This window comes from Equus caballus, chromosome 29 (genome assembly GCF_041296265.1).
Source record: "Equus caballus isolate H_3958 breed thoroughbred chromosome 29, TB-T2T, whole genome shotgun sequence".
In the NCBI taxonomy this organism is placed as follows: Eukaryota; Metazoa; Chordata; class Mammalia; order Perissodactyla; family Equidae; genus Equus; species Equus caballus.
In genome coordinates, this window is record NC_091712.1 from 26338230 (window position 1) to 26361959 (window position 23730).

Consider the following 23730-nt stretch of genomic DNA (forward strand, 5'->3'; position numbering starts at 1 on the left):
GTAGATACCGTTTTGAAACTTGTGTGTGTGTCCTGGGCTTGGAGGTAAGATGCATTGCCTACTGTGGGCTCTACTCAGAGCTTTAAATACACCGTTTAGGGAATTCTCGGCTGCCACTGAATTTGGTATATCTTCAATTTTCTTCTTATCATGGAAAATGTCCTATATTAATATTTTATAAATATAGGGTGCACAGGTTGCAAACTTAAGTCTCCTTGACTGAAAACCGTCATATTTTTGTCCTCATAGTTTGATAAGGGTATAAAACTATTTTTCCTCAAAATTTCAAAGGCATAGGGTTGCCGATGAGAAGAAGGTGGACGATAGCATAACTTTGTCGGCAAACTTCTTTCCCACCTCTCTCTGAAAGTTTGCTGCGTGTTTTCTTTATTGTTAGAATTCTGCAGTCTCACCAGGGTATGTCTGCCTTGCTGGGCGCTTAGCTTACATGTCAGACCTGAAGGTGCAAGTGGTTCATTTCTGAACCTCCTATTAATGGATTCGTTTACACATTTCTGTACTTTCGTGTTGTCTCTTTATCTTTTTGCTCGTCACTGTGGGATATTTTTTTCCCTCCAGTCTATCTTGAAGCTAACTAGTTTGCCCGTTCATCCCATTATTCTGTCTCTCATTGACGATTTTATTTCCACAACCAAAACATTTCGGTGAGTCCAAATATTTCAGTTCAATATTTTTAAATTCACTTTGAAAATTTTACAGAGAGTAAAATTCACTCTTTTTGCTGTGCCAGTCTGTGAGTTTTGACAGATGCGTATAGTTGAGCGACCACCCCCACGATTAAAATACAGACTACTTCCCAGCCTCCAAAAGATTCTCTCCTTTGGCTGCTGAGTACTCACCTCCGCCCCCACCGCCCCCCAGCCCATGTGAGCCGCTAATTTCAACAAGCAGGTTTTTCTTCTTTAATTGTCTAGTAGCTCTTTGCGTTGAGTGCTTTAGCATATTTTAGAGTATTTAGAATATTTTGCTCCCCAGATGGTGTCTGATGGGGAGGTCCACAAGTCACCTCCTCATCTCAGGCCTCAGGACAGGGTTTGTCCACAGGCTGATCACTCACTTTCTTTAGAGACAGGCTTAGGTGACATCCTGGGGTGAATACCTCTCTTGCCGGTGGAATCTGCTCCATGTGGGCAGTAAATGGAGAAGGGAGGGGGCCTGAGGAGCCAGCTGGTCTGAATGCAGTTCTTTGAATGGCCTGGTGACCCTGCTGATATTCCAGAGCTCTCTTAGATCTGGTTGTTTTGGCTGTTCCATTTTTCTACCAGTTTGACCCGATCTGTTGACTATCACTTAAGGTGTCTTTAATCTTTCCTCTCTACCGTCAATGCTTTCATTCTTTTAAACAACTAATATTGTCTCTCTTTCTGTATGTATGTATATGTACTTAGTACTTATTATATATGCATATGTGTACATTTAATCAATATTTCCATTGGGCTTTGGATGGGAGGTGCTTGGTTTGCCATTTGAGTCAACCATATTGAAGCTACTAAGGACAATTTTAAGGTAATTGTTCCTTTTAAAATATGGCACTTAGTTCAGACCCCCCACAGAGTCCGTCTTTGCTTCCTATGCCATTAACCTGTGAGGGAAAGGTTTAAAGCTGCACAGCTTTCTCCTGATCCAGGTCACTGGACGCAGCAGAAGTAGAATGATCTATTGCGTTTTAGTTTAATTATCTAATCAATAGCCAGAAAAAAGTACATTTAAAGAAGAGTTGAGGGGCTGGCCTGGTGGTGTAGTGGTTAAGTTTGCATGCTCTGCTTTGGTGGCTCAGGGTTGCTGGTTCAGATCCCAGGTGTGGACCTACACACTGCTCATCAAGCCAGGCTGTGGAGGCATCCCACATACACAGTTGTTAGCTCAGGGCCACTCTTCCTCACCAAAAAAAAAAAAAAAAGTGAAAAAGAAGAGTTGATCTATTCTGTGGTTAGATTCTGCCGCAAGGTCCCTAGGAAAGGAAGGTGACTTGCTTAGTTGAGTTTCTTTGAAGAGGCAAGGGGGACAGCCAGGGACACAGTAGTTGGTGATGTCATATATGATATCATTTAGTTCATTTTCTTTAACACATACTTGTGTGAAAGATGCCAATTTTGGTATAATTTGTTTTACCTCAGTCTGCCTATTCTGAAAAACCACATTAAATGAACTTCATGTGCACAGTTTGGAACTGAACACATTGAAGTGTATTCAAGAGTTCCTCCTCTCCCTAAGAATATTTCTCTAATTGCATGGTGGAGGACAATGATGGAATAGATTTTAGTTTCTTGAGATGATTTTTATGGCCTAAAAAGCTAGGGAACACCTGATCTGCAAATTGTCAGAGAAGTAGTCTATAGATGGCAGGCAGACTTAGCCTGTGGTCCAGGATGTTTGGTGGCGATTGCCTGGAGCAGCCTGTTGAGAAGGATGTTGGTCTTTTCTGGATCCTTTAGAACGAGTGGGGTGATTAGCAATGTCTGCCCTGAGCACAGGAGGTAGCACGTGGGCTGAGTCTAGACCATTATGCCAGTGGTAGTTCTTGTTATTATTATGATTCATTATTAGTTTCGCACAATTTATTTGACTTGTTTTTCAGCCATAAATTTATCTGTGAGACGATACCATTTTTATGGAAAATACGCAGCTGAGTGTAATACCACATTTTTAGTTTTGCGTAGGTCTTTTCTTGAAAATAGGATTACTTTACACTTTTTTCCCCCTTCTTTAGGCTTTAAATAATTACAGTTCGCCCTCTGCATCTGAGGGTTCCACATCCTTAGATTCAACCAACTTTGGATCAAAAGGCCTACAGCATTGTGCCTGTACTGAATAGGTACAGACTTTTTTTGTTGTTGTCATTAGCTGCTAAACAATATGGCATAACAACTATTTACATAGCATTTACATTGTATTAGGTGTTATAAGTAATCTAGAAATGATTTAAAGTATATAGGAGGATGTGTGTAGGTTACATGAAGTACTCCACCATTTTATATAAGGGACTTGAGCATCCGCAGATTTTGGTGTCCACGGGGGTCCTGGAACAAATCCCCTGCAGATACTGGGGGACGAGTGTACTTTTATTGATACTGAACATTTACTATAGGTACTGTGTTTATTATTTTTAACAAAGGAATATAATGTGATCTTTCTTGTGTTTCTAATGTTCTGTTTCTTTACAAACTTTAAGATTTTTCAGACCATAGTGATGTCTTAGGTACTTGAGTGCCAAATCGGCCTGTGTTCCTCTTGCCTGTAATCCCTGGTGCCATTGGTTGTTCCTGGCACAAATCACAGCGCTACTCGGCCCTGCATGCTTCCCGTTTGTACATTCCCAAGGTCGATGTCAGCAAGAGCATGGAGAATAGACTCCTCCACCAGCTCACATTGTCCCTAAACCGCGTCTAGGTGTGTGTTTGTGTGTGTGTGTTAATTTCTCACCTTTTACCCTGTAATTCAAACTCTGGGCGACATGTTCCAATAGCTGATAAGCATTTCATAGTGTGGGGGGTCAGGTTTACGGCGTAATCCCTTTGATAATGCCCTCTTTTGTAAATGAACGATGGGAGTCACAATGGAGTCCCTCCGAGGAGGTAAATCAAAAGGTGGCAACTCGTTTGACCCCTACAGCCAGAAAGAGAATTTGGTAAATTGTTAGGTTATTGACTGCCCTTTAGAGAGCCAGGGGTTTGCCTTCGGTACCTCCTTTCAGCTGGGGCTTGTATTTCATGTACCGGAGGCCTCCATTATCATAATCCATTTTTCGCTTTTATGTGATGTACCAGCAGCTCTCATAAGCCTCCTTTCTGAAGGGCAGTCCCCATTTCCTTGCTCTAATTGACCGTCTTTTTTTTTCTTATCATCAAAATTGATGCTTTGCGACCAGCGGCATTATATGTGAGTTGTTTATGGCGGTGCTACCGGGACAAAGATTAGCGGGGGAATTAAGAACGAGATGATGGCTGTGAAAGGAAATTCAGGAATAGACGTCACATGAGTGACATAGCAAGGTAGTGAAAGAAGCATGTGAAACCGAAGATTCTGGAAGAATATCATGAGGAGAATTAGAATATGTCTTTGGCTGGTGTTGAGTAGTGCTAATGGTACACTAACGAATTTTTACTTAATGGATTCTATTAGGTAGAAAATGCCCAGATTGACCCCAACACGGAAAAAAGGTACTATCTTAAAAATGCCTCTACCCACTAAATGGTGATTCCTCTGACAGCATTCAGGCTGGAATATCAGCAGAAATAATGTAGAATTGCTCATTGACTCCTGTTATCATCTGAGTCTTAAAACATTTGATATAAGAATTTCTTCATTTATACAATTTTATGCACCTGACAAGATGATCAAAGTAGGGTTATTTTTGCAAATTATTAACAGGAAATTTCCTAGGAATTTTTATTCAAGGAAAAAACTTCCAGGTTTTCTCCTTCTCGTCTATCATATGCCATTTTCCTTTATGGCTCTTAAACTCATAGATGAAATATTTCCAATACAATGAATGTGAGTGTGAGGATATTCTTTCGGGGAATGGAAAGTGTGTGAAGACTAGGAATGTGAGCACATACGTGCCTTGCTCTGTGAGAACCGAGTGAAGAAAGCCCAGCCCTTGGCTGTTGGACGTTCAGGCCCTCTGAAGTTGGGGCTTCAGGTGGAAAGAAAATGGTGGGAGAAACTTCTTGATGTGTCTGGCAAGGCGTGTGCAGGCAGCAAAAGCATTTACAAAGGAAGGCGCGGCTGTTTTCCATCCTTGCCTCGGCAGCTTGGAACTGGCTTCAGTTCAGATTTTCTAGGCATTGGAGGAGGACTTCCTTAAACAAATCTGTTAACATTTTAGGTTTTGGGGAACACAGAGCAATATAGATGTAAATGCACCAGTTCATATTTCTGTCTGAAGCTGCTCCATCTCCCCTCTTCCCGGGGACCCCATCCCTTTTGAGTAGCTATGGTTTGTTCCAGTCTTCATAGCTGTGCCTGGCTTGTGTGTCTGCTAAGGCTGTTTTTGTTCCCGTTGCTCCTTTGCTGTTAGAAACCTCTCTGTGCAGACCATGAGGCTCTTTGGGCCCCTCCCACTCGGTGTTCTTTCTCCTGGAGATTGTTGTAGTGATAGCAGTTGTTTTTCACATTTCGATGTGGTGATGGATCCCAGTCCGGGTTGTACTCTTTCTCCCTTTCTCTCTCCCTCCTCCCTCCTTATCCTGCTTCTCTGCCCTCACCCCAGTTTCATGCTGTTACCGTTTCTCACTACGTCTGCGCTCAAATGCACACATCCTCAGGGAACCTCTATGAGAGGGGCTAGGAGTCCGTGTATAAAGACTCAGTATTACAACAGAGACAGTTTCCGTTTCTTTGTATTATTCTGCTCTCATTCCATATGCCACATGTTGGCATTCTGCTTTTTCCTACACGTGGGAGCCCTTGGAGACAGACTGGTGGTCCTCGGTACACACTGGTGAGTCCTGCCAGTGGGCCATGGTACACACTGGTGGGTCCTGCCAGTGGCTCATGGCCGGGCCTGCTCTGAGACCCTTTTTGATTGGTGGGTGCCCATGATGTACTGGTTGTTAAATAGGTTGAATACCATCCCTGCATGGAGACATTACTAATATTATTGTCACAAATTCCGAATTTCGCATATTTGATATATGGACTAATTTTGTGAATTTTGTGTCTTCTTGCTTGATCTAGCAATAAATGGGAGGAGTGTTGCTATCTCTGACCATGTTGGTGGATATGCTAGTTTTCCTTGTCCTGTCAATTTTGCGTGCACGTGCACACACAACATCTGTCTCTCCTCACACACACACACTTAAAAAAAAACTTTTGAGACTAAGATAGTTACATTTACATTTAGGATGATACTTTTTTTGGTGAATTGAAACTTTATCACTATGTCGTGTCTCTATTCTTAATAATTCCTCTACTTTCAAAGTCTGTTTTGTCTCATTTTAACATAGCTATTTTATAGCAGAGTTCAAAAATGTGACTATATCCATCTTTTAGCGAGCAAATTTAACTCATTTACATTTTTGTGATTATTGCATCGTTTCTCCCAACTGTTAAATTTCTGTTTGTCTTGTTTATTCTGTGCTTCTCTTTCTCTCTATTCTCTTTCCTTTTTTATTTTATTGTTAGAGTTTTGGTACTTTTAAAAATTTTGATTTTCCCTTCTATAGGATTTGAATTTATGTACTGTATTTCCATTCTTTGTGGTTACCCTTAAGTTTTATCACATTTATTTAAGCACAGTCTAAAATTCAATAATGTCCTAACCTTTCTCAAGAAGAATAAAAGGAAGGACCTTAGAATACTTTAATCCTCATACACCTTCTCATCTTATTATTTAGTATTTTAGCCTGGTCTTAAAAAAAAACCCAGAGAGTAGACATTGTTATTATTCCACACAATGTTGTATTTGTGTGTGTGTGTGTGTGTGTATGCCTGTGTGCATGCACACATGCATTTACCATTTTATTTGCTTACCATTCCTTTTTGCATTTTCATTTGTCTTTCTGGAATTACTTTCTGTCTTGCATCCTTTATAAGGTAGCTTCCTAGATGTTCTGATAGTGATAATCTCTCTCAGGGTCTGTTTATTTCAAAATGTTTTATTTTTTATTCTTTAAAGATAATTTTGAGTGATATGAAACAATCAGTGTTGCAACAAGATGAAATTGTTCAGGTTTGGGAGAAATACTTAAAGTTATGTTTAGCCCTTCTATCATCTCCCCCCTGTCCAATACAGTTATGATGTTGGCCTTGGATAAAATTACTTCCTTGGGTAAAATCAGAGCATGAAAATATGGTCCTAAGTGAAGTCGTTGGGCCCTGACCTAACTCGGAAAGGCAGGGCTGAAAAGCCAATTTGATAATGAGAGGTTAGAACTTTTGCCTTTTACATGTTCTTGAGAGAGAGAGTTGCATTTTCTTAAAGCAGAAAATATGTTTAAAAATGTTAATACACTTCTTCTGTCGTGAATGATAAGTTTTTAAGCACAAAGGGGCCTGTTTTGGGGGTCCCCAAGACACCCCTAGGTGTTTTTTTTTCCCCGTTACTTTATTGAGGTCATAATGATTTATAACATTGTGTAATTTCAATGTTTTGATAATGTACATCATTATCAGTCTCTCGTTTTTTTTTTTTTTTTTCAGGATTGGTCCTGAGCTAACATCCGTTCCCAATCTTCCTCTTTCTTTTTTATTTTTCCCTTTCTCCCCAAAGCCCCAGTACATGGTTGTATATCCTAGATGTGAGTCCTTCTAGTTCCTTTATGTGGGCTGCCACCAGAGCATGGCTTGAAGAGCCATGCTAGGTCTGTGCAAGATCCAAACCAGTGAACCCCAGGCTGCCGAAGTAGAGCCTGCAAACTTAACCGGCCCCCATGTTATGAGTTTCTGTGTAGACTGCATCATGCTCACCACCAATAGTCTAATTTTTTTTTTTTTTTTGCTTGAGGAAGGTTGTTGCTGAGCTAAGGTCTGTGCCAGTCTTCCCCTATTTTATGTGGGACACTGCCACAGCGTGGCTTGATGAGTGGTGCTAGGTCCATGCCCAGGATCTGAACCTGTGAACCCCGGGCTGCTGAAGTGCGAACTTAACCACTCCACCACTGGGCAGGCCCCACCAATATTCTAATTTTTATCTGTCACCATACATATGTGCCCCTTTACTCCTTTCACCCAAACCCTTCAGCCCCCTTCTCCTCTAGTAACCACTAATCTGTTCTCTTTGTCCATGTGTCTATTTATCTTCCATATATGAGTGAAATCATGTGGTGTTTGTCTTTGTCTGTCTGGCTTATTTTGCTTAACATCATACACTCACAGTTCATCCATGTTGTTGCAGATGGGACAATTTTGTCTTTTTTCTGGCTGAGTAGTATTCCATTGTACATATACACCACATCTTTATCGAGTCATCAGTTCTTGGGCACTTGGGTTGCTTCCAAGTCTTACTGTTGTGAACAATGCTGCAGTGAACATAGGGGTGCATAACTCTCTTTGAATTGCTGATTTCCATTCTTTGGATAAGTACCCAGAAGTGGGATAGCTGGATTGCATGGTATTTCTTTTTCTTTCTTTTTTTTCTGCTTTTCCTCCCCTAAATCCCCCCAGTACATAGTTGTATGCGTGGTATTTCTATTTTTAATTTTTTGAGAAATTTCCATACTGTTTTCCATGGTGGCTGCATCAATTTGCATTCCCACCAGCAGTGTATGAGAGTTCCCTTTTCTCCACATCTTCTCCAACACTTGTTATTTTTTGTCGTGTTAATTATAGCCATTCTGACATGTGTAAGGTGATATCTCATTGTAGTTTTGATTTGCATCACCATAATAATAGTGATGTTGAACAGGCACATGAAAAGATGTTCAGGACACCCCCAGGTTTGATGCTTCTCTAGGAGATCTCACAGGACTCAGCACTGAGTTGTACTCATGGCTGTGATTTATTACGGTGAAAAGACACAAAGCAAATCCAGCAGAGGGAAAGGTGTGTGGTGCGAAGCCCAGAGCACACCAGGCACAAGCTTCCAGAGTCCTCTCCCAGAAGAGTCACACAGGACATGCTTAGTTCCCCCTGAAACCTGTTGTGACAACATGTGTCAGATGTTGCCAACCAACAAAGCTCATCAGAGATTCAGTTCCCAGGGTTTTTATTGGGGGTTCTTTCCAGAGGCACCTTCTGCCTGGCACGTCCCAAGATTCCAGACTCCCCGAAGGAAAGCAGGTCTTTAGCATAAACCATATTGTTTGTGCAAACAGCTTGGGCACAGTGCGCCTCTCTTTTCAGTTAATGGGGGTGGGAACCCTTCCCAAATCCGAGTTCTTAGACACCAGCCAGGGCCAACCTCGTAAGCTGGGCTTTCAACTGTAGCATTCAGGCCTGCCATGTTTCCTCTTTTCTGCTCAGGGCCCATGAGGAAATCACGGTATAATAACAAATTCTTTGGACACCTGGGTTCTGCTCTCAGATTTTCTAGTTTGAGTGGAACTGGAACAGTGGTCGGTAAACAAAATGCTGGAGAGGGGAGGCTTAAGCGCTCATGAGGGAGAAGACTGAGACTGGAGTAGTGAGCCACAGTGTGGCAAAGGCTCAGGGGGAGAGGATGGGCTCTTGGGCTGTGCTAGGCAGATGAGAAAGAAAACAAAGATTAGAGATTGGTTAGAAACAGCCAGCAGTCTTGAAGTTAGTGGCCTCCTATAATGGTTAGAGATTTATGTCTATTGTTTAGAGTTTCTCAACCTCAGTACTATTGACATTTTGCACAGGATATGTCATTATTGGGATGGGAGTTGGGTACGTTGCAGGACACCTAGCAGCATCGCTGGCGTCTCCCCACTAGATGCAAATAGCCCCTGCCTTCCCTCCACCTCCCCCAGTTGTGGTACCAGGACTGTCTCCAGACATTGCCTATTGCCCGATGTCCTCCAGGGACGGTGGTTGAGAACCACGGTATTACGGTGTTTACGATGCATAAATTCACAAAGATTTTAGCTTTATGTATCTACGTGGTTTACTAATAACTCACATTTACAGTAGTTTTCCATTTATAAAGCTCTTTCGAGTGGTCTGTCACCTCATGAAGGAGGCAGGAGTATTTTCTCCTCGTTATAGAGATGAAGGCAATGAGACACAGAGGTTAAGTCACTTTGCAGTAAAGCAAAGAGAAAGTAGTAGTAGTAGTAAGAATAATATTTTTGATTTTAATAATAGATATTTTATTGAGTGCCTACTATGGGCCAGACGTTGTTTGAAGTGTCTTACAGCTGTTAATTTTGCAACAAGCCTGAGAAGTGCCATCCTTATGTTGATTTTACAGATGAGAAAATTGAGGCCAGAGAGCTTAAGGAATCTGCCCAAAGGCACACAGCTAGTAGATGGAAGAGTTAGGTGCAAACCCAGGCGATTTGGCTACAGTGCAGTCATGACCACTGGGCTCTGGATGGCAAGTGAGAGGTCCTGGGTGCTTGCTCTTCTCCAGCACCGTTCTTTCTGGTTACTGTCTCCGTGGAGGTTTCTTACACTGCTCTCCCCATTTAGACCAGCTCTGGTCTACTGATTTGCGTATAACTTTTCCTATATTCTTATCAGCTGAATCTCACAGAGATAAAAAAAATTGGAAGTTCTCTTTCTGTGACCCAACTTTGCTGTTTCAGATGTCGCCTTCTATTATCTTGATTCTTTCTCCTTTTATTTATTTTTAATATAGCATTTCATGGAAATCTGGATTTGTTGCAGCTGTCAGCCTTGTCTTGATACATACGCTTCATCCGATTTCTGCATACTTCAGCTAAGAGACTTCTATTTATGATACTTAACCATTTCATGATATTCTTCAGATCTTCCCCCTGGCTCCCAATGTATCACTTCATCCACCCTTTCTTTTATATATGTATATATATTTGCTTTTTCCCTGATTCTCTTTGAGCATCCATTCTCATGCCTCCTTGCCTTCTGTCCAGGTTCTCATACTAATATGGACAAGGAGAATATGTCATTCTTCTTCTAGGCTTGGTGAAGAAATTTTCTTCTTTCCTTAAGATTTCTATTCAAGACGTATATTTTAGGAAGAGCTTCTACAACCATTTAAACGCAGTATTTGGAAAGAACTAGAATTAACTGTATAGTCCCACCAGTTAGTTTTACAATGATTTGCTTCTCTGTTCCTATGATCCCGCGAGGGACCGCTGGCCCCTCAGTTTCCTTCTGCATCTGGTTTTCTTTTGTGGGTGGGGTGGTGGGTGGGTGGGAGTTGAGACTGTGACCTCAGAGCAGAATATTGTTGGGTTAGTTTAGATGGACGTTACTACGTGGACATGATGCTGAGAAATCCGGGATTTTCAGATGTGGCAAGTTTGGTAAAATTAATTAGGTTTCTCCAGATATTGTAATTATTATTTTTGATATAATGCAGTGTGTGCTGCTGTCTCTGTACTTGCACTTACTTCTGTGTCTTACAGTTCCAACTCATGAGTCTGTGCTACTCTCTCTTGACTTTTAAGCATTTTTTCAAGACCTTATTCTCTTGAGTTTTGCTAGCTCTGACGATAACTTCGATCCCCAAAGCCTCAGATTTTAATCTGTTATAGATTCATGTTCCCTAGTAGTTGCAGATATGAATTCTTTCTTTCCATCAGCATTTATTATTTTGGTTATTGATACTAAATTGAATTTTTTCCCCTGGATAAAAATTTTGGATAATTGTTTTCTCTTATGTATCTTTAGAGAAAGTTATGTTATATATAGATGAACCCACTATTGCAAAATCCATACATTTTAGGATTCGATCCTAAATAATTAAAATTAGGATTTGAGAAAAGGATATTGGAAAAAAGTGCTAAGCATTGCCATCTGTTTATAGTCCTTAATATAATTGCACAGCATGTTAGTAAGTTTGCTATTTTGGCCATCCGGTGAGCAGAATGTGTCTTCTTAAAAGAAAAAACAACAGAAGCTTTTCAATTTTTTTTTTCGGTGTAACCCTTGCTCCAGATAAAATTTAATATGGCAACTATCAAACATATAAAAGTGGTGTTCACGTACATGTATTTTGTAAGTTCAAATCTACACCTTTTCTCATTGTAAAGTCACATGGTGAGAATAGTGAGCTTCTTTTCATGAAATGGTAACTTCAAAGTGAGAGGTATGAATGGCAAGTGAAGCTTTGTCAGTATCCAAATAGAAATTACTTCTGCCTTGTGTGGAGGAAATCCACATACACCTGGAAGAGCGGTTGCAAATTGTACATGCCTTCAGACAGTTCACTCTTCCTTCTCAGGATGCTGTTTAATTAAAAATTCTGTTTAAGTTTTAAATTATGTTTACTTAAAAATTCTGCTTAATATTTCAGTTATATTTAGTTAAAAATTCTGTTTAAGAATTTAACAGAATCTTAAACAGAATTATTTTTTTTAAGATTTTATTTTTTTTCCTTTTTCTCCCCAAAGCCCCCCAGTACATAGTTGTATATTCTTCGTTGCGGATCCCTCTAGTTGTGGCATGTGGGACGCTGCCTCAGCATGGTCTGATGAGCAGTGCCATGTCTGCGCCCAGGATTCGAACCAACGAAACACTGGGCCACCTGCAGGGAAGCGCACGAACTTAACCACTCGGCCACGGGGCCAGCCCCAATTAAACAGAATTTTTAATTAAACTAGATGGCAGGAGAAGGTTGTCCCTAAGGTCTGTCCCCAAACTGAGTTAACTTGCAAGTTAGTACAGCAGGGTCTCAACAGGTTAAACTTCCTGTAACACATTTGAGAGGAGATTTTAATTACAGGTTTAAAAGTGGTTAAAATGCATCCATAACATTTTTGAATTAAACATTGTGGAACTCCTGAAAATCTCTGTGAAATTTTATTCCACAGAATCTATTTTGAAAAAAAAGTGCCAAGTTGTTATTTTAGCTTTAAAGTGTAACAATACATAGTTGCTTATTTTAAAGTCCAGTGAAATTCAACTTTCCAAGACTGACTTGCAAATATTACGGACCACTCTGAAGTCGGTCCGCCTTTACCCGTCCAGGCCCCAAAGGGTGTGGCTGACACAACGTCTGTGACCTCAGGATAAGGAGAGGGAGAGAGCTTGCCTGCCATGGCTTCCTCACTTGAATCAATAACTAGTTTTTACCAACATTTTAAACCAACTTGACTATCTAGTTTCTTGGTCTGGTTTAGAAGAAGGAAACCCGAAGGCAAGAAGACTGTGCAGGGCCGTGTGCTGTGTGTGAGAAATGATGTCTTGACGGTGTAGCAGCCATAAACACAGCATGAACTTGTGGTTTAGGCCATCCCAGCCTTTGTAAACTTGGAAAGCACTGTGGCTTTCTATCGTGGTCTGATAATATCCATTAAGATGGCCCTAAGTTATCAGGGAATTTAGATTAGGTTTGTATGTGCTTTAAGGAGGCAAGAAAATTGCGTAAAGGTTTTGAAGGATGTTAATTAAAATAATTAAAATGTGTCCAGCAGTGATGGGGTTTTAACTTCAGTTATCTGGAAACTACTTACGTGGGACATTTAATTCCTGAAGAATGCTGGAAAAATGAGGCATTAGTGTACATTTTCCTACCGCAAATTTGACTCCACAGGGCTACACAATATTTTTAATCCTATTTCAGAAGTGCTAGTGTATGCTGGATAGAGTTTATTTGTGCTGATGAAAGATTACTCCATCAGCCTTCCCGTGAGAAGCCAGGAGCAGGGGTGCTGCAAAGTACCTTCTAGAAGGAGAGTAGAGTTTAACCAGTGAGGCAAAGAGGACTTTTGAGAAGCCACAGGAGGAGACTGCGGGTGGACAGCACCAGGGGGAGGGGCTGGGAGGAGGAAATGAGGGGAGGGCACTCTTTGTGGGGCAGCTCTGAGCTCCATAGTTTTTGTTGTGATAGAGTCACAGCGGCTGGAGATGTACCCTCAGTGCCAGCCGGTGTGGGGGGGAGGCAGCATGGATCAGTGTTCATGTCCTTGCCCACTTGGGGAGTAGATGCCCTCACTTCACCACCAGGAGGGCCCGTGCATTTGCATGTATGTGACCATATATGATATAACACCGTGAAGCTTTACTCTAGTCAGCCATGTGCTATGGTCATATGGCTGATGGTTGTCGCCCTTCTATCTTCTCTCCTCCCCCTCCCTCCCTTCCCTTTTATTCTTCCTTCCACAAATATTTATTGAAGTCATACCATGAGCCAGGCACTGTGCTGAATGTGCTCTGACAAGGGACAAGATAGCCTGTTCTTGCTGCCACGGAACTTTCCTTGTACTGTGAGACAGAGACATGTCATTAGGATCGTACAAGTGAAGATGATAAGAATTATAATGGAAGGGAAAGTGCATTCCAGGGCACATTTGAGAGACCAGGAAGGCTTCCTGGAGAAAGCGACATCTGAGGCGAGACCTAAGAGAGAAAGAGGAGTTAGCGAGAGAAGTGGGGTGGGAAGTGGGATGAGTGTCCCAGGCCAGGGGAGCAGCATGTGGGGGAAGAGGTGGAAAAGAGAAGGGTGAACGCCATGCCAGAGCATGGAGTGTGAGCGGGAGGTCTGCAGAGGGCTCATCGTGGGCGCCTTGGAAGATGGGAGATAGACTTACTCTCAGATCGGTGGGAAGCCATTGAAAGGGTTCAGAGGAGCAATTCTCAGAGGAGCAATGCGATCAGATTGGCATTTTAGAATGTTGCTGTGGCAATCTGGATTAGAAGGGCAAGACCAGCAAGTATTGTAGTTACCTGAAAGGTAAGGGTGGCCTGTAATGAAAAAATGCAGTGGAGATGGAGAGAAGTAAATATAATCAAGACATACGTAGGAGATAGAATCAATAGACTTGGTGATTGGTTATTTAGATGTGTGAGGAGTGAAAGGTTTCTGGCTTGGGAACTGGGCACTGAAGAATGAAACAGAATACAGGGGGAGCAACTTGTCTTGGGGATGTGGTGGGATGCTGGACAGCTGGGTTCCAGACTGGTTGAATTTGTGGTGAGTATGGGATATATACAAGTGGAGATGCCAGATCTGAAGTTCAGGAGAGAAAGCTGGGCTAGAGATATATGTTTGGGAGTAATTAGTGTGTATATAGAAGGTACCCCAAGATGTGAGAATGAATGAGATCACCCAGTTGTAGACTGAGAAGAGAAGAAAGCCCCTGTTAGAACCCTGAAGGGGGATGGGCAAATAGAGAGGAGCCCCCAGGAGACAGGGAAGGAACAACTAGAGTGGAGAAGCCAGGCCAGCAGCTCATGGTGACACAGAAACCAAGGAAGAGGACATTTCAAGATGGAGGAGAGGCCACGCAAGAGGAAGACCAAAAGATGTCTGTTGGATCCTCTGTGCCACAAGAAGTATTATAACTTTGGCCAGAGAACCTTCTGGAAACAGGAGCTAGGAGTCAGAATATATAGAGTTGAGGAGAGAATTGGAGAGGAGATGAGCAGGAACAGTGAGTTTAGGTCTTTTTGTAAGGAAGTTTGGCTGAAGGAGAGAATGGATTCTAGCATCACTTGCTAGAATAGTGTGGGGTGGAGGGAGGGTTGGTAAAAGTGAGGAGAGCCTTGAGCTTGGATGCTGATGGGAAGTAGCTAATAGAATAGAGAAGCTTAGGTTGAAATGTTGGGAGATAGTGGGTGGTAGAAGGTCATGAGAATGGAAGAGGGTTTGGGATCCAGAATAATGACAGACGACCTTAGCCAAGAGGAGAGACCCCTCTTGCATTGTGACAGAAGGGAAGGCGAAAACAATTGGTATTAAAGCATTGTTTCATGTCACAATATTTTAATTATGTTCTTTTAAAAAATTTCTCCACAGACACTACCCAAGGCAGCCCTTCACTACGGTGGCAGACACACCTGAAAATCTTCGCCTGAAGCAGCAGAGTGAATTGCAGAGTCAGGTAATTTCTAGAAGGCCTATGTTTGTTACATTGGCGCTGAATATTATTCACAAGGCTGCTCTTCTGAGCTTCTGACAGCCCAGTCTTCGGGCCGGGTCTCCGGCGGTGTGGAAACTGAAAGCAGGCCTGGGTGGGCATTCCAGGCGAAAATGCTGAACATCTGTTTTGTTCCTGGTCTTGGATCATCCTGGTATTCTCGGTTCTGTTATTCATGTGGCACTAGGGCCCGTAAATGAGTTCTGGTCAGAGTAAGTGTTTCCCAACAATATTGATTTATTTGGTCCTAAATATTTAAAAACATTTTCTAAATAGCTTTTCCACACCGCATATGTAGGAGAAAAAAGAGGTGTTAACTTGACCCAATTGTAGTGAGTGTGGGGCTAACACCCTGTCTGTGTATCTCACACCAGCCACGAGCTTTGTTTTCATCCTGTCACTTTATTCATATTTCTTTCATATGTCGCATTGACAGCATGAACAAAGATGAGAACACCACGATTGGCTCCCAGTCAACCATTTTGGATGGAAACTTGCCTTCAATATGGCGAAACACGTTGGTTGAGACTAGAGATTTGAACGGCAGGGTTTCTGCCGGGATGCCCAATCTCTTCCTGAGAAACGTAGGGCATTCTCTTTAGAGAAGTTATCCACCTGCCCCCGGGTGGGAAGGTGCTGAGCAGCTACATGGCAGCCTGTTGGTCAACAGTGTGGTAACACAACACCAAGGTGTGGGGAGGGAAGTCTGGGTCGTGGGGCCCCTTCTGCTGTTCAGTGGTTGGGACCTTGGCCTGGCCACTCTGATTCTTTGTGCTGATGTAAAGTGAGACAGTCTATCTTATCTAGTCTACCCCTCTTGAGGGTGACTGCAAGTACCAAGTAGGTAGGTGTGAAAACATTTTGAAAAGTTAAACAAGATTATATGACTGTGGCGGCTTATTATTATTATTATTATTATTATTATTATTATTATTATTTATCATCCCTGAAAATCTTTGATGTGAAAAGGGGAGAAGAGCAGAACTTGTGAAGGAGAGCGGGGTCTGGCTAATAGTCTTTGAAAATGTCAGTCGTAGCTGTTCTTAATGAGAGCCGTCAGCTCTCAGTCGCGCTGGGTCTAATTATTTCTGTGCAGGGTGATCTGATCACTGGGGAGATGGTGGTTCCCTCCACCCTCTGGCTGGGGGACTTGGGACCACTTCTTAGTCCATTTAATGAGAGGAAATATAGCTCGAAGTACAGTGTGCTGTTGGTTAACAGTGCCATGAAGACTGGGTTGGCAGTTAGTTTTCGGTTTATGTAAAATGCTAATTTTTGTGTGCTGAGCCATTAGTTCAGAAAATTGAGTGCTGGCCAAAGAGAGGCACTGTTGCGGAGCCGGCAAGAACACCCCTTGCTCATTCACACTGTGGAGGGTGCCAGGACTTGGCTCCGGTCTGTGCAGATCCAATATGCCTTTCTTCTCATCAAGTTAGGATTAATTAGATCATTCTGGAGAAGTACTTCGAGCACATTGGAAAACAGAACTAAGTCAAGCTATCAAATATTTGTTTCCTGCCCATTCCATGTCCTTGTTCTGTGCAAAAGAATTTATAATTAGTTAATCCTCCGTTCTCAGAGTGTGCAGGGTGTCTGAGGAGACGGGACTAACACACAGCTCCAGAGCGACTGTGTTTAATTTACTCTAAGGATTCAGAAAGAGAGGGATGAACGTGGGTTGGACTGGTTGGTGCTTCCTGCTGGAGGGGCATTTGCGAGGAGCCTGGAAGGTTGAGAAAGGATCTGATATGAACTCCTTTGGGTGCCCTCAGCTTGGCCGAGGAGCAAGCATTTATTGTTTTCCTACCACATCATGGACTCTGGAAATGCAAAGAGAAAAGGAGTTCACTGTTTTATGAGAGGCTGGTTTTATTCTCCCTCGTGTAGCAAGCTGCGTCCTTCAGAAGGCAGCAGACACCGTAGTTCTAGGCTGGTGGGATGGGAGTTAGCAGAGGAATGCACAAAGCCCTGCGGGTCCCCAACAGTGGTCAGGTGAAGGCATCACATCTTCTTGAGGGTTTTGCTCAAATGTCATCTCCTCGAAAGAAATGTAGGAATTCATCAGCCAGACAGCTTGGGGAAATTGAACTCAATTCAAGAAACATGTATTGAGGGGCCAGCCTGGTGGCATAGTGGTTAAGTTCGCCCACTCAGCTTCAGTGGCCCAGGATTCGTGGGTTCAGATCCCAGGTGCAGACCTACATACACACTGCTCATCAAGCCATGCTGTGGCGGCGTCCCACATGCAAAATAGAGGAAGACTGGCACAGATGTTAGCTCAGGGACAATCTTCCTCAGCAAAAAGGAAGATTGGCAAGAGATGTTAGCTCAGGGCTAACCTTCCTCACCAAAAAAAAGAAACATGTATTGACCACCTACTGGGTACAGCGAATTGTGCTAGGCATTGGGGGATGTAAAGGCATCATCATCATCAATCTTGCTATATTCAGGGCACATGCTTTTACGTGTGTTATTCCATTTAATCTCAAGCAACCCTATCAGATGGTATTTATTATTATCCCTATTTAGATGAAGCACTCAACTTTTAGAGAATTTAAATAACTTGCCCTTGCAAGCTTTACTAACTTACTAGGAGTTGAACTTGGAGTAGAACCTAGATCTGGGAGCCCCCAGTGTCCACCCTCTTCAGCAGTACTCTGCACCCTTTACTAAGAGAAGGACCTAGAAAAGGAGATCTGTAAGCAGATAATTGCAGTACAAGGTGATAGGACAGTATATGTAAAGGTGGATTGTGGCGTAAAGTACAAAAGTCAGAGAGAGGAAGAAGTCCTTCAGCTTCTCCTCATCCTCCCCCGCCTCCTTCCTTCTCCTCCTCCTCCTCCTCCTCCTTCCTGTTGTTTTTCTGGGTAGGAGGGGAAAACACTTCTCTAAGAGCATTTCTGTTTTTTCCCAGGCATGGAAAGATATCTATCCTAATGGTAATATTCATTAATGGGAATTAATTTAATTTTACCATATTAAATGATTTGATTCTGTAGCAGAGCATTTCCTTAGAGTTTTGATATCAAGAATTCGGAACAGCTCGACAGTTTGGGGGGAAATTTCCTTGTTTTGATAATTTGTGATGCTAAATCAGTCGGATCTGTTCAGAACTCCAAGTTTTGAAATTCTGAAATCCTTTAGAATTGTTTGGTTAAAACGAGTTCTTTTCTTTCAGTTCCTTAGCTCACCAAATGAGCCGAAATGAAGGAAAAACAAATTAATTTTTAGTCCAACCTAGAAAGTTATTTATAGTTACATGTTATCTTTTCCATTCTCTCTCTCTCTTTTTGAGAGGGTTACAAATGCTGCCAGCATTTTTTTGTCTAAGTGTTAGATCCTCTCAAGCTTTTTTGGGATCCATATGAGGGGCCAGATTGTCATAATAACATGATAGGAAGTACTGGGAGAATAAACAAGCAAACCAGGAGTGAGCTTTTCAGAACTGGTGATAGGCTCTTACAGGCGTTATCCAGCTTGCAAACAACTGATGCATGTCCACTTGGCCAGCCACCGACTGCGTGCACGTGGGCCCCGGAACATGGCAGTCAAGAAGGAGAGAGTGGGGAAGCACTTCCATCATCACTAGCTCCCTCTTCATCACAGATCGAAGAATGAACTGCTTCAAAGAAGTCAGATAAATGGTGGTTAGGGGCCCCCACTGGCCCACAGTAGCTCATTCGACAAGGAGCAAAAGCAAAACTTAATTCTAATGGTATTGGTAACATTATAGTTCACCTGTAGGGCATCAGGCCGTTACTACATGACTTGGGACAGGCATGCTATCATTATTTTGTAGGAAAGTGAGCTTGATTTCCAAAGCCCTGCCTTATAAACTCAACTTCTGGAACACAGACTCTTTGTAAGTTGGCCAATCCCTAAACTTGAAAAACTTAAGCAAGATGGAAAACCCCTTAGGAGAGAAATTTTCTTGTTATTTTTTGGTGAGGAAGGTTGGCCTTGAGCTAGCATCTGTCGCCAGTCTTCCTCTTTTTGCTTGAGGAAGATTGTGCTGAGCTGACATCTGTGCCAATCTTCCTCTATTTTACGTGGGATGCCTCCACAGTGTGGCTTGACGAGCGGTGTTACGTCTGTGCCTGGGATCCAAACCTGCAAACCCGGGGCCACCAAGGCAGAGTGCATGAACTCAACCACTACGCTGGCCCTTTAACTTACCATTTTAATATTATGTTGTAGCAAGAGTTTCTTTGTTCAGGCTGTGCAGCATACTCTTATTGGAAGAAAAGGCACAAATGTTTTGAGGACTCTCCATCAGGAGTCTGCAGGCTTCTTAAAGTTATGGAAATAGTTCTTCAAATGGAATTTTGAGTGGAAGCCCCCATAGAAAAGAGAGCAAAGTTGGGCTGTGTGGCTGAGGCAACAGGGACCAAACCCCTGCCCTCTCCGTGTTCCCCTTGCTTCTCCTCATCCTCTCCCCTCCCAGGGCCTTCGATGACCATCTTAGGAAACCCTGGGAATCTACAGGGCAGAGTTGTGAAGCCTACTGCTCAACACGAAGACAAAATGTTAGCCACTTCCCCACTTAGTTGTTTATATGGTTAGGTTAGCTGTTTGCAGTCATGCTGAAAATAATAGAGATTCGAGGCTCACTATGTTCTTAAATGGAGTGTGTGTTATTTATGATTGCTGGTAAGATGAAAAATTGAAAATGCTTATGGATAGAATACAAATCATTCTGGAACCTTTGAGTCTTCGTTTTGTAATCTATGTTGATTCTTTTTTAATCTTCCACGTGTCTGTGGAGGCATAAAAATCATGGCTCTTATAAATGATAGTAGGAAGGGTGAGAAGGTAGCCTGGTTTTTTATGGGGAACATACCAGCTAAGCCTCTTTGTGGCAGAAATGAAGACACGTATTTAATATAAACTTCTGGAAGCTCAAGGAGGTCATGTGGCATGTTTTCTCATTCTCTGGCTTGCCCCTGGCACCCTTCTGTACCTTCTCATTCTGTGTTCCATTTCCGGAGGGTTTTCTCTCAGTTATCTGTCATCTCACCACTCAGTAAGGTGTTAAATAATTCCCTAAAGCAAGACCCCTCTCAGGTGGCAGTTGCAGTTTTTTTTTTTTTTTTTTTTGGTAAGGAAGATTAGCCCTGAGCTAACATCCATGCCCATCTTCCTCTATTTTATATATGGGATGCTACCACAGCATGGCTTGATAAGCAGTGTGTAGGTCTGCACCTGGGATCTGAACCTGCAAACCCTGGGCCACCGAATTGAAGCCCGGCAGTTGCATTTTAATAGGGTGTCACTGAAGACTGACTTCCTTCAAAGCAAGGAATTCCTGACTAGGAAACTTCAGTTACTGTCAAAAGAGGATTGGAGTGCCATTGGTGTTGTCTGTATGTTTCAAATCCCATCCCGTGGGCCCCCACCCGATCATAAATTTGCCCTAAGTTTCATTTGCCACTGTGCACCAATCATATGCCAAATTCTGTACCTTCACTCTTGGGGAATTTGTGGTCTAGTGGGAGAGAGGAGGATAAAAAATGACCAAAACCAGGTAAAATTGCAACTGTGACAAGAGCTGCAGGGAGAGGGGTGTATTTTAATTACATTTTAAAACATTTTCCGAGAGTTGGAGGCCTGAGTACTTGTCTGCAGACAGACACATATTGGATCTCAGAGTGGTCTGCTGCATCCTGCCCAGCTGTGGATCTCATTTCGAAACGCATGTCTATTTTTTTTTTTTTTTTCCATTTCCTGCTCTGAGCTGACTATTCTTTCCTCTTTGCTGGGTCCTCTTACTGTCCCTTATCTCACCCGACAACCTCAGACTTCTAAACAGGAAGACTGTCTTTCCAGATAGTTTTTTAGTGGTAATTCTTATATTCCGCTGATCTTGGACAAGAAGCCTTTCATACTTGCCTTTTAATTTTCCATTTTCTTTGAACCTAATTTTGGCAGCTGTATCGTTCCCATCTTTTGATTTTTCACCATTTGATGCTGCATTCTGATCCTAGGGTGATGCTTCTCATTTCCCACAATAAGCGCTTTCTCATGGATGTAAAGGTAAAAGTTCACGGGGAGAAGGTTCAGCACATTTCTTTTCAAGGTTTGGGGGCAGCGTGAATGATGAGAGATTATGTTTCACATATAGGAAGGGCTGAATGTGAATAATAACTTCAAAGGAGGAATATTAATTCACTTGATGTGGCGCATTGCTTTCAGGGAACGTGACATGCTGTGCAGATGTTAACTCTAACCCCCACAATTTCCCCGAAGTCAGATTGTTTTTCTATTTTACTTTGGGATAAAATGATGTAAGAGACAAAATGTCAGTAGTGACAGACAGCAAAAATAGCCAAGATGTTTTCATTTGCTGTGTCATGACTGGGTTTGAGAGCCTTTCATCACTGGGGCCTGGTCTTCTCCTCCTCACCCTCCTGAAATGACCCATATTCTTTCCATCTGTTCTCAGCGTCCCAGCATAATGGGCCTTTGGTACCTTCCTCGCTCATCCTGTCTCTCTTCCCATCAGTCCCACAGCCCATGGTGGAGGTGTGAATGCTGTTACTCCGTGAGCCAGAATCAGATTACCTACTGGTCCTTCGATTAGGCCTTTGAATATATAGTCTATCAATTTCGTGGCCCTGGGATCATGAATATAACAGCTGTGATGAGGAGAATATTTTAAAAATATTAAATCAATGTTTCTTTTCATCTTTCTCTTCAATAAATCATGTTCTGCCATACCACTTCACACTTATGGCTCCAGAGAAAGGAGAGGAGTGTACCCCACTTCGAGAAGGAGGGAATATGGTCCCGTGTAAAAAGGAATGCCTATTCCCCCTTCTGGCCGTGGTAGATTGTAGGAGGAAGGCAGGAAAATCAGAGACTGAAACATGATCTTCTGTCTCTCTGCTGGCGAAGTCTGAGAGGGAGGATGGGGCAGGCACGTTAGACAGGTGGAGGAAGAGTGGGAGGCAGAGAAGGTTCCCCCACAAGATAGACTCCCAACTCCCTCCCCCCTCAACAATGAACCTGGGGCCTCCACAGCATCGTGGGCAGGGAGAGGACCTGAGATCTGTTTCCTGTATCTTTGACTCTCAGGTGGTATGGAAGGTGATGGACGTTCCAGCGCGCCTTGTGGAGGGGTGCCGAGGGTGCTTGCTGGGCAGCTAGCAGGGGCGTTGCCACTGGAGGAACGATGTGTCCCTGTAGCCAGGGCTGGATTGCACAGGCAGGGAGTCGAGGTAAGACCTCAGAGAGAAGTGAGGAGGGACAGATTCAGCAGGCGATACCACCAGGCTCTTTCTGAGCCATGGGAGGATCCACCGTGAGGTCATCAGCCACAGTCTCCAGCAGCAGATGCCACCTTGGAGCCCTGTGACCTAGAGGACAAGGAGATACCACTGAGGCCAAAGGAGTTGGAGGAGAGAATGGGGCAATGTGGGCATGGGTCCATGACTTCGGTCTCCCTTCATTCCGAGGTCACAGAAGCCCTCCCTGCTCACATGTGCCGAGGCACCGTCTTGGAGAGGAGCCAGGAAGCAGGAGGAAATCTGAATGTACCTGAGCTGACTGTTTAAATCATTAGATGGATTTGGTTTAATGGTTGGGACTAACTCTAGTTCCTCTCACTTCAATGTGATAGGGACTTGTGAGGAATAGCAGGGGAGACAAAGGAAATAAAGAAGGTTATTTTTTTATTTTGTATCTGAATACACTGTAAGTAAATTGCTAACCTTTAATTTTATTTGGTAAAATATAGCATGAGACCACCCATGAGATCTGGGTTCTAGTCCTGCCTCTGCCACTGTCAAAGTATGACTTTGGGCATTTCAGGGCATAAAATAATGGGTTGTAATAAATGATCCCTAAAATTCCTTCCAGTTGTACTGATCTTGATTTTAGTACAAAAATGTTCTAGAATAACATCTCAAATTAGCAATAAAAGGACTTGGAGAAAAGGAACCACTATTCTTTCTTTTCTGCCAAAGTAATAATAATCAGACCATTTCATTTGACTATTTCGTTAAAAGCTCATTCCCTAGCCTGGTCTCAGGTATTGGTTAAAGGTTGTAGGTCTGAGCAGGTTGGTGGGCAAATCAGTTTCACGTTAGAAGATATGTCTGATTTTGCACTAAACATGTTTCAAAACAACAGAGGACGAAAGAAGACATAAACAGCTGTTGTCATAATATCCATCTGCCGATAGCAGCTAGTCTTGTCTTTAGTCCTAACTGTTTTTCAGATTTTCTATGTACAAGTAAGTACAATAACTCTACACACTAGTATTCTGTTAGGAAATGGCTCAGTTATTTTAGCTCCTTCC

The 23730-nt window shown here is 42.7% G+C and overlaps 1 protein-coding gene across 2 annotated transcripts in view; it reads left to right on the forward strand.

The window, feature by feature from the left end:
* Nucleotides 1–23730, forward strand: part of NEBL (nebulette) — a 333764-nt gene that overhangs the window by 107823 nt on the left and 202211 nt on the right. For both annotated transcript variants that reach the window (XM_070255120.1, XM_023632250.2), the window contains exon 3: nt 15311–15395. In XM_070255120.1, the coding sequence (XP_070111221.1) occupies nt 15311–15395 (85 nt within the window). The remainder of the gene's footprint in view (nt 1–15310; nt 15396–23730) is intronic.